Here is a 17,491-nt window from a genome sequence, read left to right as displayed (position 1 = left end):
TGGGAACTTAGCACCAAGCAAAGTCTATCCACCCACAGTGACCCTGGAGGGAGGAAAAGGAAGGTTCCTGGTTTAGCTTTTTCATACGTGCACAGTTGCAACATCTGGTAATTCACTTGCATTGGATTGTTTGTCTATATTCTGCCTACAAAACTATGGGAAAATTTTAGGGTGTAATTTAACTTCCTAATGGGAGCTTAGCCAATGCATTGTTAGCATTTCTACTCTTGTAGGTAAAGGAAGCAACATTTTCAGTGGTAAGGAACTTCTTTTCTAACATCTTAACATAAAAGGACAGACCTCTTTTTTTCTTTTTTTTTTTTAAACCAAAGAATCAAAGCTAAACAGACCAAGCTTCTAAGAAATCTGTCACTTTTGCAAAATGGGGTGGACTGGACACAGGCAAGAGGTGGTTGTTTGAATTAACTTCAGAAGTACATTGTGAGATAAAAGGGGATACATTTCAGAGGTATAAAGCCAAGGTTACCTGTGACAAGTCAAAAATAGAAAGACCTGTTCAATGGTTGTTAATCATTCCATGGTATTTCTACAAACTGCAGTCCCTGCCTGTGTCTGTCTCTAATTTTGTATAATTCTGCCTCTGATTTTCTCAGCTGATCTAATAAAAGGTATCATATCTGAACCAAGAGTTCTATATTTTTGCATTTCTAATTTTGTATAGTTTTCCTTTAATTTATGAACTCAGTTCTGAAGTGTGAATTCAAATCCTGTGCTCTGCCTTCTCATAAAGCCTGGCTTTTAAAACCTTCTTGTTCAACACAAGTTAAAAAAAACAAAACAACAAGTCTGGGGTGGTTGTATTAAGCAACAAGACCTTGCTAAGTACCTGTCTCATCTTTCTGAACAGCCTTAGTACATAAATATTTGGAGGAAACCCTGAGATAACAGTAATCTTGTATTTCTGGTTGCTCATTGCTACCATACCCTTTTATGGCAAAGGAAATTGGGGAGAATAATTCTCTTACAAGCAGTTCAGTGAGATCTTTAATGAGCAAAGTTTCAGCTAAAAGGCAGTGTAAAAAGTGGATAGGTGGCCCTGAAACTGGCCCTGTTAAGTGATAGCTTAAAGATCAGTTGTCAATGAAATTCATTTGTTAAAGACAATGTACTGTAACAAGTTCGGTTTTTTACGTAGGCTTTTCTATTAATTGGGCTTTTGCTTTGGTTTCAGCTGTGGGATTGGGATCTTGGTGCTTCCACATGACCTTGAAGTATGAAATGCAGGTCAGTAAAAATATGTAGATGTAAATAACCTCATCCAGGTGTCTCGCGCAGTTCTCTGCCAAAGCGTGCCTTGACCGTGTGAATCTATTTAACTTGTTAATAAGCAGTGTTACACACTTCCAGTGCTGTATTATACGTTTTTGAGAGGTTGGTTTATACCGAGATGCCTTTGGCTCAAACCAGCAACTCTGTATGATCCATTTAAGTCTGGCCGAGCTGGCAAAAAAATTTGTATCAAGGTGAACAGAACATGGTGTTTGTAGGAGCTTGTTTTTACCCAATTTCATTTTCTTCATTATGTGCAAGGTAAGTATTCTTACTCTGAGTCATTGAATATGATTTCCACAAAGACCTAATATAGACCCCATTTTAGTAGGTATTGCTGCTGATGAACATGTAGCAATGTGTATGGTTCTAAATTAGTGGGCCAAATCAGCTGGTTACTCTAGTAAGAGGGGGCTTTACCCATTATGGGATTGATGCATGATTTTTAATCAAGATGCTCTGTTAACCTTCATTATAGCTTCAGTTTGGTAGCAGGGCCTTTAACCTAGAGTTATTATGTTGTCCATTATGTCTTCATATTCCACTTTGTTTTGTCAGTATAAATCTCTGCTTTTGGACATACATGTCACTGAAATGGGAACCCTTTGGAAAGCACTAGCTGTTAGGCTTGTTTTCTTCTGTTTGGGAATAAAAAACAGGTCTTCAGGAGTGCATTATTGGGCAAAGGGATTCTAAGGCAATCGTCCCATCCCCCCCCCCCACACTTGTAAAACTTTGTCCTGTTCTACATGCAACAGAAAACAGAAAATTCATTCTCTGAATCATGGTAAGTTGGAGGTTATCAGTCCCAGTGCAGCATGCTATCATGGAAACCAGTATGTTGGGGTTCACACTTTATAAAAATTAGGTCACTTCTATAGCCAGCAGCTCTGCAGCACATGGGGTGCTTTTACACATGCTCCAGGGGTGGGGATGAGGACACCTTAATTAGATGGGCTCCAAGAGCACCTTGTGTATCAGTGTCCCCACACTTCAAAATGGTAGTGAGGGTGCTTTAACTTTAGCTAAAGCTTGTTCAATGAGCTTAAGTGCCCCAGCCACCATTCTGAAGCATAGGGACACTAATCATGAGATGCCAAAGCTGCTGGAGTGCATTAATTACCAGCGGTCCTGGTTTTCCCTGGAAAAACAAATTGCAAATTCTCTGTTTAAAAACTACAAATTCTTCGATTTAAAACCCCAAAATCCAAAATTAGAATGAAAGGTGAGAGAGAGTGTGTGTGTGTATATCAGTTGAACACAATGTTTTATTCATACATACACAGTTTTAAAGCAGTTTGGAAGCCTACCAATGCCTCAATCACTATTATAAAATAAATTCTAAATACCTATAAATGTTGATATTTGATTTTGGGTTTTTTATCATGGAAAATCAGAGCTCCCCTTGCCCCCTTAACTCACAGAACGCAGGTCCAGACCCCTTGCTCCCAAGCCACAGCCCCCTACCCCCACAGCCTTGCCAGAGTGAGTACAGCACCCAAGCACCAGCTGCCACCTGTGGGAGGCAGCAGCTGCTGCAGCGTAGCGGTAAGCAGAGCCCGGTTCCCTCACCTCCATGGACAGCGTGGCCAGAGTGGAACCTGTGGAGGGCAGGGGATGTGGGCTGCCCACTGAAGGCTTGGGTGGAGATGGGGCTGGCACAGGTCTGGGGGGGCATGGGCCCCCCCTCCCTCCCCAGTGGGGAGCTGGCACCTCGCGCCCTGGATGAGCTGCCCATGGCCCTAGCCCACTGCCCTGCAGCCACGCATTACAGCCCCAGGCCCCCAGCCCTGCCCAACTCCCTCCCTCCCTTCCTTCCTTCCTTCCTTCCTATGGGAACCTCAGTCCCTGCCCCGCCACTGCCAGACTTTACTTGTGGGAGCTATTCTCCAGGCTGCCTGGGCACCCTCCTCCTGCCCCCCAGCCTGCAACTTTGCCAATGAAACATACGCGTTTTCTCCAGTTTTTTTCCGTGGGAAACGGGAAACCCAGATCCCTGCTAATTACCACACTCCAGCAGACTCTACTATAATTACAGCACATAGGAGCAGCCTCCCCACACATCTACAGGCACCCGCAATGTCTGGCAGGTAATCTCAACCTGCAAAAGATCCATAATTACCCCTACTAGCAGATGAGTCCTCACTGAGGTTGTGCATTTAGCCTTTAGACCAGTGCTGGCCAACCTTTTTGGTAGGTGTGCCGCAAGCTAGGCCCTGCCCTGTCCCTGAGTATCATTCTGATTTCTAACCCCCACCCGTGCCTGTTTGGAGTTTGCACCCTGGAGTGCTGCAGTGGAGAGGCAGGGGACTCCAGCCACGTGGAGCAGAAAGGAGACAGGGTGCTGCTGCAAGCGCAGGTGTCGCCACCAAGAGCCATTTTTTTTATTTTTGGCAGCAGAAACAAAAAAATCAGAAAAGAACCAGTGATATCCAGGCAAAGTAAAACTATTCATTTAAAACCTAGCCTGAAAACTTGAATATTTAAAAAAATTGGCTTATCCATTCCTTAAAAGACCTCCGTTGTTTTTCAAGGTAAAAATTAACAATCGAATGGTAACCTTGGCCAGTGCACTCAGTGGTCTTCTATACAAATTTAGCAGATCTGGGCTGGCTTTGTACCAAAGGAACCTGCCTGCTACACTTGGAACTGTATCCTTTAACATTGGTCAGTACTTGGGGTAGTTGGGGCACCTGTGCAGTTCTTCAAAAGAGCTTATTAGCACTTCTGCAGTGTCATGGTAATGTGTCTACACTGCTTTTGGCTCCAGAGCTAGAATGGGCTATCTCCACGGGGTGCTGCTTTCTGCTGTAATCACGCCTTGTGATCCCTATAAGCGCTTCCCTGCCCTGGGATGGCTGGGAGGGGTCAGGAACTGCCGTACCAATACAGCTGCAACCTGGGCAAGCCACAACAACTACCAGAAAGGAAGGGCAACCAAATGTGCAGGTCCCATTCACCCGCCTCGACTCAAACCAACCAACCATTCACATCCTGTTCGTGTTTCTCCACACCCCCCAACCCGGGCTTGCTAAAAAAAGTCATTTCCCTCTGAAAAAAAAGAATGTGCTTCTATAAGATGTGTCAGAACTGTTGTCTGATTGTGACTATGCAGAGTGAACATTTCCCAAGTTACTGAACGACCCATCCTTTCAAGATGTATTAGTCTCATGGATTTTTATAGCCACCTTCCCTGAAAAATTGGATAACTCTCAAATTCCCATGTGTAAATATGCCAGGACTTGTTGGTGAGCAGGATTTCTGAAGGCAAGCAGTGACGTTCTGATTCTGTTTGTTAATGCTAAAATTTGAACAATGCAAGCTTTCTGGACAGCACTGTCTATTTTTTTAATGGGGTTTTTTTGTCCCCTCTAGCAAAGGGTGCTGATTAATTCCACAAAGTATTTTGCAGAAAAGGCCTTTCTTACCTTTAGCCAAAATTTCGGGTTCCCCAGGGCCCATTTGTAAACAGTGATTGCCTGTCTCGACCCGGTGCCCCTCACTCCTGACCCGCTGCCCCCAGCCCTATAGTGTTGTGGGAGGGGCCCCAAGCAGCTTCTTGCAGACGAGCTCTGCCAGCCTGCAAGGGAAAAGAAAGTTTCCCACAGTTTTCTCCTGTAAAGGAGAATCCATATTTAATATTTGTCCATGACTTTCATATATTCTTGCAACCCACTTTTGGGTCATGACACACAGGTTGAGAAATGCCAGTTTAAAGTACTGCATCATTTTACCATCATAACTAAAGATGTTTATTTTAGCTTGTTGCAATTTACTGAATTTTGCAAAAGAAAAGCAAACACAGCTGCCTAACAACATCATTCATTCTGCGTCAATGTTCTGTAATTTCATTTTGTAAAACTAAGGTCTTAACCTGGGAGTTTGCTACAGCCCTTGTTCAGTATTTTGAAAGAGCTGGGAAGACACCAGTAAAGTTCTGTGCAGATTACCAAGTGTGCATCACTGTCCTATAATTTCCCTAAATGTTAAACGTGGATGTAAAGTAGTGAAAAATGGCAGAGATCTTCAAAGGTCTGACTTTTTTCCCTAAAATGTAGTAATAAAAAAAATTAGTTCTATAAGATTACTCCCAATGAATTTCAGTACTGCCAGGTCATTTGCAAAATACCATCAAGAAGCTGGCTGTCAAAATAATTTTGAAACCTCCATGTTTCTTTGTCTCTGCTTTTTGTAGCTGTTGGATGAGCTGCCAATGATATACACTTGTTGTGTGTTTGTCTACTGCCTGTAAGTATTTCTCAAACTTTTTTTTTCCTCAAATATTGGAAAGCTATTTTAATTAAATGTTGAATGCACAGAGCCTAAGCCTGCTTCCACTGGAAGTGATGCTAAAGTTTCTAATGTTTTCAGTAGGTGTAGTAAGATTAGGCTTTCAGTTTTTCATATCTGTAGTCACAAATGCTTTGCAGCTTAAATCTCTAAGATTACAGCTAGCTTTATTTGGCATATAAGTAACAAAAGCAATAGAGTTCTCATTTGTTGTAATGCTTGCAACAATGATAAAGTTTTCATTCATGAGAAACCATGTTTCTAAGATATAATCAGACTCCAAATGTATACTTCTAAGCTCTGGTTAGACCAGCTTTCTGACCATCTGCTCTTTTATTCTGATATTTCACAGAAAAGAAATACGTTTTATTGAGGAGACCCTTGGAAAAATTGCCATAACCTTTTTGTATGCTGCATATGGCAGTTCCCCCTTCTTAGTTCTACCCACCTTAGCTCAGGGACCTGTGCAACATTTGGCAACTCCAACAAACATAGACTTACAAAGTTATCTTCTTTTTTCCCCATCTGTCACTTCCGGTCCCTGAAGCAACATGAATGCTTTATGTTTTTAAAATCCAACTTGTGATGCAGATCCGTTTGTTCTTGTTGCCACCAGAGAGTTTTAAACTCCTTAAGCCCCAATCCAGATCTACAGCTGTTGCAAACTGGTGTAGCCTCAGTGAAGTCTGTTTGCCTCTGGTGGATGACATGGGCAACTGGTGCCTCCCAAGTCTGGGGGGGCACCAGCAGGCACGACTGGAAGAGGGGGTTCCCCAGCAGCCAGTCAGCAACCGGGGGGAAGCCAATTTTAGGGGGGGCACAAGCACTCTCTATGCCCCCCTACCAGCCACAACGCTTGCTGTCAGGGGGAGCACCAGCTCTCTCAGGGGGGCATATGCCCCCCTACTATCCTCCATTCTCCCCCTACACGTCGCTTATTGTGGATGAAATAGAACATCATAGAGCAAACTTCTCAGTCGATGTAACTTAGCTAAAGATGAGGTCCATAACATTTTTCATTCTTAAGAACATTTCACCTTCACCCAAACCTACTCTGTTTCCTTGAGTAGCTATGCAAGGTAGAAAATATTGTCACCTTTCTTGTATGTTTTATTTCAGGTATGAATGTTTCAAGTACAAGAATACAGTCAATTACCCGCTGCTTTTTATATTGATAGGATACAGTTTTGTAGTCAGCATTGTAAGTATCTGGTTCTTCTGCACAAGTTTCCTGTGTGATTTAGTAATTTCCTGCCACTTAAGGAATATCACAGTGGTAGTGCTTCACCTTTTATATTGTTACGTACTGTTGAAATTGAGTAAGGGAATAATTCTGAGGGTAAATATTACATTGGACAAAATGCAACTGTCCACTGGAACATCTTAATCCCTTTTTATAAATAGAAACCAGGCTTGTCCAATATATGGCCCGTGGGCCGCCATGCAGCCCTCCAAGCTGTTTTCTGAGGCCCAAGGTGCTGCGACGGCAAATGAAAGTAAGCACTGTACTTTCGTTTCGAAAGCAGTGATGTGATACTGCTTTCTGTGAAGTCTTTGAATATGGCTTGCTGGCCCACTGGGTAATAAAAAGTTCATGATCCAGCCCCACATTCAAAAACGTTGGACACCCCTGATATAAACTGATTGAAAACACTTTACCTTAAATTATGTAAAGAGAAAATCATCTAGATCTGGGACAGTGAGCAAAAAGAATGGTCTTTGTTCTAGTTGTCTTGCTGACTTGTTAAGAGACCTTAAAGCAAGGTTCTGTGTTACTGAGTTTGTTTACCCAGCCATAAGACAAGGATAATCATGTTTAACTTCTGATCCCAATGCACTTTGCAAAGGTGGTTAGAAAGTTATACATGTGCTAAATAGTCTTAAAGCAAAGCTCTTCAATTTGCAAAATGAATATAACAAGAGTCAGAATGAATGTGATTCCAATTCAGTGTCCTCACTGCATGATTGGCCTGCAGACCTGGATGGAATCTTTTTTCCTTTGCTGATAGTGAACAAAATGAAGTGTCTTACCATTTTCATTGCTATCTGCTTCTCTAATATATGCATGACTTTATAGTTAACTGTTTTAGTCTGAAGGCAGGCAGAAGGGAAGGTAAAGATGGACCTTGTACACCAGCTGAGGTAGAGATGCATAAGCCTTCATGAGCAAGAGCTCACTTCCCCAGATGCTATCACAAGACGTGCACAGAAAAAGGTATTGAATAGAGCAGGGGCAGGCAATTATTTTGACTGGAGGGCCGCTTGCTGAGTTTTGGCAAGCCAAGGGCCACATGACAGGCAGCCCAGGGCAGATAAATATCAATTTTCTAAATTTTTTTAGGGGCCCCCTGGGCTGGATAGAATGGTGTGACGAGCCACATCCGACCCCCAGGCCACATTTTGCACACCCCTGGAATAGAGGGTGTGATTTGAATACAAAAGGCAGGGAAGGGAAATATGATGGGGGAAGGGAGGCAGTGCTAAGAGACGCAAACAAGTCCTAAATCCATAGGGACGAAGGGGTCCCAAAAGCTAATCCAGGCAATGGAATAAGAGTCCATAGTCCCTGTTTAGCCCATGCATCGCACAGTCCAGTCTGTGGATAATTACTTGTTCTGCAGTTTCTCAGAGGCGGCTTTTAAACAGCTGCTCGGAGGTCAGTGATGTATTGTGCAGGGAGGTTAAAGTGTTCTCCCACAGGCGTGTGTTATGTGTTTGGACATGATATCATATCATTGTCTTCTCATTCTTTCCAGTAGAGATCTTTCCATCCAGTGTAGACAGCAGAGGGGCACTGTAAGCAGGTGATGGCATACATGACATTAGTAGAAGCCCCTCTTGCCCCCATCTTTTGTATTTGAATCTCTCTGTCTGATAGTCTGTTCTGTGCATAGCCTATCATAACATCTGATGAAGTGAGCTGTGGCTCACAAAAGCTTATGCTTCTCTGATTCAGCCGGTCTAGAAAGTGCATCTCTATCCTGTTTTCTTCCTGCCAGCTCCTGTATTATTCCTTTTGGTATATAACCTGTTGTGGATACTTCTTAAACAGGGTTGGAACTCATTGTTATATCAGTTGGACACTTTGTTTGACATCCAGAATGACAGTTATAGAATCAGACTGAAAATTAAAGTAAAAAAATGTAATTGCATGCAAGAAGAGATTTCATTCAATCTTCCTAGTTTATATCAGTGTTATTTATACATGTTTAACTTTGACGTTTTAATTTATGTGTATGCATGGTGCAGTTTAAAAAAAATTAAAATCCAAAATGCCTTTATTTTATTTCTCTGTTTGGAATATCTATTTTAAATTGCCTTTTTTGTGTGATACTGATATAAACCCAGCAAAAAAAAAATCACCAAATAAAGTTCTAGAACTTGTTTTTCTCAGGAGAAAGAATTCAAAGGCTTCTCTTCTGTGTAGTTGGATTGTTGTGCCTTTATTCTAACATAGTTCAGATATTTAATTTTCAACATTCAGAATAAGGAAAATTTATCATCTAGTTGGGGTAACACTTTTCTTTGACTCTTTGCAGATTTACCTAAAATTGAAAGAACCTATATTTCATCAGGTAAATTTTACTTTTGTTTCCTTTAGTCTGAAAATAATCTTGTTTAAATAGTGACATTTCTTAAATCTTTATAGTACATCATAGTTGATTTTAAAAAATCCCTTTCACTTTGCTATTTATTTTTGAGAAATATGTTTTGTATGTTGGGCTACAATTCTGTTATTGGGTGACCTGGAAAAATATGGAGTGATCTGAAACTTAATGAGTGTATCTTGCTGCAGAGAGGAAGAATACCACTATTTGAACAAGTATTTAATGACTAATACAAACAGATACTATTAAATAGTAGTGAGTGTGTTGGAAAACAGTATCTGTCCATTGGTTTCTTCAGTTGGTTCTAGACAAAATGTGACCCAAAACTCTGGTTGCTGCTCATAGCAATAGAGCCCGATCACTCTGCTAGCTCTGCTACATCTGAGCAATCAAGCTGGATGCTATGTAAAGGCTGCTGCAGAGTGGGAAAGAAGGTGAGTGCTGCAGATGGCCCTTGCTATGGATTGTCATTGTGGTGGCAATGGGCAGCAGGGAATAATACCAGCCTCCATAGGGGGCATGAGAGGGTCTCTACACCCAACTGCTATTGCCACTGCTGCAGCACATGCTCCCCAGCACAGTAGTTCTCCACTTAGGTGCTTCAGGAACCTGCCAGAGGTGACACAGCCATTATCACTGCCATGGGATGAAGCTGTCCTGGACACCTCAATTTTCAGGAGGCATGTCAGACCTGAACCATGGAAGAACCTGTGTGCCAGCCTCCGTAATGTAATGCAGGCAGGCATGCCTTTGTGCTGCAGCCTCTTCTCGGCTTGGCTCTTGACGTGCCTCCTGAAAAAAGACGTGCAGTGCAATGCAATGCCATCTAGTTGCGGCAATAGTGACAGTGCTGTGGCACCCCCTTGGCCTGCCACCTCCTTTCTTCCCAGCATGTGTGTCCTCTTGTCCCCCCTCAGTATTCCCCATGTGCTGTGTGTACTTCAGCCCTGCCAGCTGGGCATCCTGGGCCTCTGTCCATCAAGGCAGTGGTTCTCAACCTTTTGCACCTCACGTCCCACCAACCATTTTGTCAAAAAAAACCTCGTCCCACCATGATAAAAGCAAAACCCCACTTTCTGCACTGTTCAAGATATCTGTCGATCCATCTTTTTGAAGTGTAAACAACCCGATTTTTTTTTCAATCGGACAATGAGCTGAAGTCCCACTTTCATAGATTTCATAGACATTAGGACTGGAAGGGACCTTGAAGATCATCCAGTCCAGCCCCCTGCCCCAAGGGCAGGAAGTCGGCTAGGGTCAAAGGATCTCAGCAAGATAGGCATCCAAGCATTTCTTGAATAAGTCCAGAGTAGGTGCCTGCACCACTTCTGGAGGGAGTCTATTCCAGGTCTTGGGGGCTTGGACAGTAAAGAGATTTTTTCTTATGTCCAGCCTAAAATGGTCTTGGAGGAGTTTATGACCGTTGGTCCTTGTTTTTCCTTGAGGCACTCTGGTGAACAGGTGTTCCCCCAGATCTTGATGTACACCCCTTTATGTACTTATAGGCACCCACCAGGTCCCCCTGAGCCCACACTTTTCCAGGCTGAAGAGTCCCATGGCTCTCAGCCTTTCTTCATAAGACCTGTTCTCCTGCCCTCTGATCATGTGTGTGGCTCCTCTGGACTCTCTCGAGCTTCTCCACATCCTTCTTGAATTGTGGAGCCCAGAACTGGACGCAGTACTCCAGCTGCAGCCTCACCAAGGCCGAGTACAGCGGGAGGATGACATCCTGAGATTTACTTGAGAAGCATCTATAGATGCCAGAGTTTTGTTTGCTTTACCAGCTGCGACATCACATTGGTGGCTCATGTTCATCTTGTGGTCAGTCATGACCCCCAAGTCTCTTTCAGCTGTGGTGCCAGCAAGCGTAGCACTACTGAGCCTATAAGTATCCTGCGGAGGTTCCCCCCTCCTCCCTTACCTGTAAGGTAAGATGGAGTACCTTACATTTATCAGTATTGAATGTCATCAGGTTTGTATCTGCCCACTTACTAAGTTTATCCAAGTCAGCATCACTAGCCTGTCCTCAGGTGTGGACGCTATGCCCCAAAGTTTAATGTCATTGGTGAACTTAGCCAGTGCGCTTCTGATACTAATGTCCATGTCACTGATAAAGATGTTAAAGAGAACCGGTCCAAGGACAGAGCCTTGGGGGACACCACTAGTCACAGAGCACCATAACGATTTGCTACCATCAACCACTACCCTCTGGGTCCAACCCTGGAGCCAATTTCCCAGCCATCGGACTGTGGTGTAACCGAGGCCACAGCTGACTGATTTTTCCATGAGGAGATCATGGGACACCAGATCAAAGGCTTTTTTAAAGTCCAGAAATATGACATCAATCTCTTCTCCCTTGTCCAGGTGGTATGTCACCTGGGCATAGAAGGAGATGAGATTGGTCAGGCAAAACCTACCTGCGACAAACCCATGCTGGCTGTCCCTCAGGATGTTGCCTTCAGCCAGTTTATCCAGAAGTGGGGTCTCCTTGCTAATTTTCTCCAGAGTCTTACCAGGGATTGAGGTCAAGCTGCTTGGCCTGTAATTCCCGGGATCTACTTTCTGCTCCTTCTTGAAGATGGGACCACATTGGCTTTCTTCCAGTCTTCAGGTATTTCACCTGAGCACCACAAATTTTCGAATATTTTTGTCAATCGTTGGGCTATGACACCTGCCAGCTCCTTGAGTACCGTAGAATGTAATCTGTCAGGACCAGCTAACTTGAAGGTGTCCAGCCTCTTGAGGTGACCCTTTATTAAATCGACACCGATACTGGGTATAAATATGCCCTCACCCTGGCTGTCCCACTTATTGCTAGGCAGGGTGGTCCCACTGATGAAAGACCAACACGAAGTACCCTTTGAGGAGATTGGCCTTTTCCTGGGTGTCAGTTACCAGCTTTCCTATTTGGTTCAGCAGGGGTCCAATGTTACCCTCGCTTTTTTTCTGACTCCCTACATACCTGAAAAAGGACTTTTATTATCTTTGGTATGTGAAGCCAGATGGAGCTTGGTTGCAGCCTTGGCTTTCCTGATCCGCTCCCTGCTGGTATGGACCAGCGCTGAGTACTCCTCCTCGGTGTTACTTCCAGCCTTCCCTCATTTATTAGTCTGTCTTTTGAGGCATAGAAGGTCCTCAAGTTCCCTGCTGAGCCATGACCTTCACATCCCACTAGTTGAGAAATACTGCATTAAGGCCTCAGGACGTAACCAATTGATTCCCCCATACAAACACAGGATGCACTATTGCTAACCATCCCAGACAAATGCCTATCCAGCCTCCCAATGACCTCTAGTTGGAGAGATTGTTTCAGTGTCCAGCTCTTCTGACCATTAGAAAGAGAACTGTCACAATAATTTTTTTATGAATATTTATAATTGCCTAAATTCATTCCTAAGAATAATGTACATTTGATTACCTTTATGCCATAACTAGGGTGCTACCGAATTCACAGCACAAGTGGGGCATGCTGCAGCTTCTTTAATCTTGCAGGTTGCCCTGCATACCCCACCATACCCTGGCCACTGATTGCTCTAGGGGCTCTGCTTGTGGCTTGTTCCTAATCGGCGGGGAGGCGAAAACTGAAGTTTTAAACATGGTGCCATCTTGCCTCTGGCCACTGATTGGCCAGGGGACCTGGTGGCCCCATTGCTTGCTGCTGACCAGCAGGGAGGCAAAAACAGCACCATGTCTAAAACCACGGTATTTGCTTCCCTGCTGATTAGGAGCGAGCCACAGGTGGGACCCCTCCATCAGTCAGTGGTGGAGGAGAGTGTGGGGGAACCTGCAAAACTAAAGGAGCTGCAGCACACCCCACCTCTGCCATGAATTCGGTAGGGCCCTAGCTGTAACAGTTGAATTCTTTTTCAGGCCCTGTCTGTATGTGCACTTAAATCTAACTTTTTTTCATTGTAATACTTGATTCCTATTCCTTGTTCAACTCCCTTATCCAGTCCCTCTGCACTGATCACACGAAAGTGGATGTTCAAGTGCAATGTAAAGTTAGCAATGTACCATCTCAGTCTACCCCACAAAGATGGAGCAACCAGGGTTGGGAAGGATCCTCTGCGAATCCAGGCCTCATGTTTCGGCTAACTACTTTCTAGTCTTATGGGTTTTTTTCCCCGAGTTACACCCCTGCAATACTTACCACTGATGGGAGTGTTCAGATTTGCTATTCCTAACACTATAACAATAGGCAAATGTTGGTTCGCTAAGTATCAGGACCTATTATGGATCCTAGCACTGGTGCGATGAGGAAGGGATGCCTATTTTGCACACGGTTGAACCAAGTAGAGGTGGCCTTATCTGTAACGCATAGGTCTGGACTACAGAAGAGGTGCTTCACATAACAGTGTGTTCCACCTAGCTCCCTAACCCTGCTTCCCTTAGCCATGTTGAATTAAAATGGGGCAGATAATGGAGTTTCACTGGATATACACTTGTTTCGTCTTCCACTATAACATGGATGGATCAGCTTTGAATTGTGATACCTGTACTGAAGGCCAAAATTCAAACCCTGCCTGGTTTCTAGCGCAGCATATTGGACTTTATTTTTCATAAGTATCAATATTCAACAAATGTGTTGGGGTTTTCAAAAGAACATCAATTAAAATCAACATTAATCATGAAACATTTGAAAAGTATTTTAATTACATGGTAGTAGCTTTAGAACAAATTCTGAAGAATAGTGTAACTGGAGACATAGAAATAAATGGAGAATGAGATAAAATCCAGTGTGAATTTTCTATTGTTATGATTGTGTCAAAGTAACCCTGATATCTGTATTTAACAAGACAACTGATTTTCTGTACAAACGAAATGTTAGTAAAGCACTTAACACAAGTGCTATGTGAAAAACAATTGGTTTAAACTAGTGAGGAATTAGGACAAGGATTGTCACAGGGGCCATGGAGCTAACCAAAGAGGAGAGAACAGTAGGGAGTACAGAATCAAATCTGTCCAGTTGAAGGGAAATTATCAACAGAGCTACTTAAAGATCAGTCTTGGGATGGATAATGTCCATGGCACAAGAAGTAAGAGTGTGCTGATTATCAATGTGCTGATAACTCAAAGTTGGGAGGCATCTTGAATTCAGAGGAAGATCAGCATTTCTTGCAGAAAAACCTGGGTGACCTATAGGACTGCAGTAAGTAAATTGGGATGCTACTTAGTAGTACCAGTTGCAAGAAGTTGCACTTACAGGCCAATAACAAGAATTTTTGCTGTGAGCTGGGAGATTGACTGAAGAGAAGGAGAGCCTAGATGTACTTGTTAATCCCAGAACAAACAACTTGTAAAATGGAGAGTAATCAATCTGTGAAAGGGATTGTATATGTTGTGGATGCAAAACACTGGGGTTGATGACCCAGGAGAGCATCTCCAGTCCCACGTTTCTAGATTCATGAGATACTTGATTATCTTGCTGTGTATAATAAATAATTTTCCGTGACACTGGAAGCTGGCGCAAAAGGGAAACTGGAGAAGAGCAGCAAAACTAAATATAGAGCTCATGAGATGGATTTATGTGGAAGGATGAAAGGAAGAAACATATTTAACTTGGCCAAATGACAGGGGAGAGGGTAACTCTGGAATCATTTAGGGTTACACAGAGAGCATAAATGGGAGAAGTTAAATGAAACCGTTCTTAGTCCTCAGCTGACAGTAGGCTGGATATTGTAGTTGTAAATGAAAGTACTTTAAAATCAGTTTGTAGTTCATGGGCAACAATGCGTAGCCCCCAGATGTTGAGACTGCCATGCAAAAAAGAATCCTGGTTTTCCATTTTTTTTCTACTACTGGTGCAGCAGCATTGTTCAGTGAATTGGGTACTGGACAAGGACATAAGAGATCAGGATTTTGTTTAGAACTTCTGGGTCATAGATGATACCTTTTATTAGACCAACTAAGAAATTGCAAAAAAAAAAAAATTTCTGCAAGCTTCAGGCGCACACACCCTTCCTCAGACTCAGAGAAAATTTAAAGATGGTAAAAAAAAAAAAAGTCCCCAGAGGTGGAAAATGAACTTCATTTTCTATATCATAGAAAATTCTAAATCAGTAAAATGGATCTGAGTGTTAGCGAAAGCTGTGCAGCTCCATTTCTAACCATCAGTACTAAACAACAGTAGCATGACTCCACAGTCAGAGTCCCTGTGCTCGTGGAGAGGCGCTGTGACACATGCTGTGTTTGAGGAGGAGAAGGATTGGAGCATGTTGGAAATTTGCTGTTCGGGAAAGGAAAACAACAAACACAAATTCATCTTATTACTTGTAAAATAGCTTAAGGGTTTTGTTGCATGCTCCTAGAAGTGTCATCTAGGGCTGTCTTTCCATTCATAGCAATGGTCAGTCTTTAATCGTTTCATTATTATGACTGCCTTCTATCCAGCCCATTTAGCCACTACTTTCTGAGAGTCTAATTCAGGTCACGGAGGCAAACAAAGCTTTCCACTAACGTGGTTGGCAACTCATGGGAAGGAGAAGCTATCTTGAAGCACTGTGCCATCAGGGCTGTTCATGCTGGGCAGATTCCCAGGTAGATGTCAGACAAACAGATAACCTACATCAGCTTATATCTGTAGCCTTTCTTTTCTGATGGCGTAGCCTTATGGCAGTAAATAACTGAGGGTGGCCAGCAGTTTCCCTGGTGATTAAAGTTTATCATCTTAATGGCAAGAAGAGAGAGGAACCCAAATATGTAAATCCTTAACAGCGCAACTGCAGGACAAGACAAAGCCATGTGGATCTGTGACAGCTTAGGTGCTAGTGCAGCAAGATGCACATCTTTGCAATAGGATCATGCAACGACATTAGATTGCATAGGCAACGTCCATTGGTTCAGGAGAGCTCTGACAATCGGGAACTGCAGTCTTGGCCTAGCCCAGTCATAACACTTTTTTTTTTTCTTAGAGATTAAAGGTTTCTGGGATGAGTGTGGTGGTGGCACTGTACAAACCACCATTGCTTGTATCTATTCACTTCTTGTCACAGCATAGTATCTTCTGAAGATCTGTAGCAATGGAGGAAGTGACCCCGGAAGTCCAGAGACAACCTTGTATGGAGGTGTCCCAGAGCTTAGACAGTGGATGTCCATAGTGAAGGACAGCAACAATCTGTTTTAATCCTTTTGACTGACTGAGCAGTACTTTTTAGGGATGTTACCGTTCACCCTGAATGGGGAGAAGGGAGTTTCTAGGAAAGGTACCCTAGAAAGAGCCTGTCCTTCACCTGGACCTGCCCAGGTAGTCACAGCTACCTGGACACACTTTTCACTGCCAAACACCAAAGAAATTCTACTGTTTATATAGGCGTCTGGAATGGCCTCGTGTCAGTTCAGAGACCCAAAATACAAGTAGAAGGCAGGGTAGATTTGCACCTTGTAGATTAGCCAAAGTAAATATATGGACAAGGTATTATAGGCTGCAGCTCACTTCATCAGATGCTGTGAAAAGACATGCCCAAAGCAGTGTATAAAGAAAGAAATATGAATACAGAGATGGAGCAATGCTGGGAGAGGCAAACATGGAAGGAGTAAACCCGTGGGAACAGAGGTAACAAAAGCTAATCCAAGCAATAGAAGAAGAATCCACTGTCGCTGTTAAACCTAACTTAACACAGTCCAGCCTTAATGTTTTCCTGTTCCGCAATTTCCCATTCACATTATTTTTTGAAGGTTTGCTGCCTGAGAACAGTTACCCTCAGGTGTCCAGGGAGGTTAATGCATTCTGCCACAGGCCTACATGTCTTTCTTCAGGTGATGACAGATCAGTGTTCATTCATTCTTTCAAGTACCCTGCACCTAGGATGCCCACCAAAGGATTTGGAAGCATCTGATGCTCCAGGCTAGGGTGGAGGATATTTGCCTGTAGTAGGGCCACATATGATTCTCGAATGACTCATGTTTTTGGAATTGATTTGGCTTAGGACATGGAAAAATTTTCCTTTAAAAAAAAAAAAAAAAGAAAGAGGGGCGCTGCAAGCAGGCAGCAGCGTATATTACATTGGCAGAATTGCAAGTGAATGAACCTGGACCGTGTTATGGTTCTTAACAGGGTACCTGTTGGTGTAATGCAGAGTAAGGTGCAAGATGCCCTATAGCAGATGATTGTAACCACATGCGGATGTGCATGACAGCAGTTTTTCATGGGGCTTAAGGCCCTGTTTGTGACACTGGTGTCAATGAAGGGCACTGATGATCAGGAGCAGATTACTGACCCCGTTTCATAGTTTCTAGGGTCGGAAGGGACCTGAGTAGGTCATCTAGCCGACCCCCTGCCATGGCAGGAAAGAGTACTGGGGTCA

General features: G+C 43.3%; 1 protein-coding gene across 1 annotated transcript in view; it reads left to right on the top strand.

Moving 5' to 3' along the window:
- The window catches only part of ACER3 (alkaline ceramidase 3), a 74,102-nt gene that overhangs the window by 38,399 nt on the left and 18,212 nt on the right, over window positions 1-17,491 (top strand). The window contains exons 3-6 of the mRNA XM_019530454.1: window positions 1,193-1,245; window positions 5,486-5,538; window positions 6,700-6,781; window positions 9,120-9,155. Of these exons, the coding sequence (XP_019385999.1) occupies window positions 1,193-1,245; window positions 5,486-5,538; window positions 6,700-6,781; window positions 9,120-9,155 (224 nt within the window). The remainder of the gene's footprint in view (window positions 1-1,192; window positions 1,246-5,485; window positions 5,539-6,699; window positions 6,782-9,119; window positions 9,156-17,491) is intronic.

This window comes from Crocodylus porosus, unplaced genomic scaffold, assembly GCF_001723895.1.
Source record: "Crocodylus porosus isolate Cpor-Errol unplaced genomic scaffold, CroPor_comp1, whole genome shotgun sequence".
In the NCBI taxonomy this organism is placed as follows: Eukaryota; Metazoa; Chordata; order Crocodylia; family Crocodylidae; genus Crocodylus; species Crocodylus porosus.
This window is presented reverse-complemented; position numbering and strand designations above follow the sequence as displayed.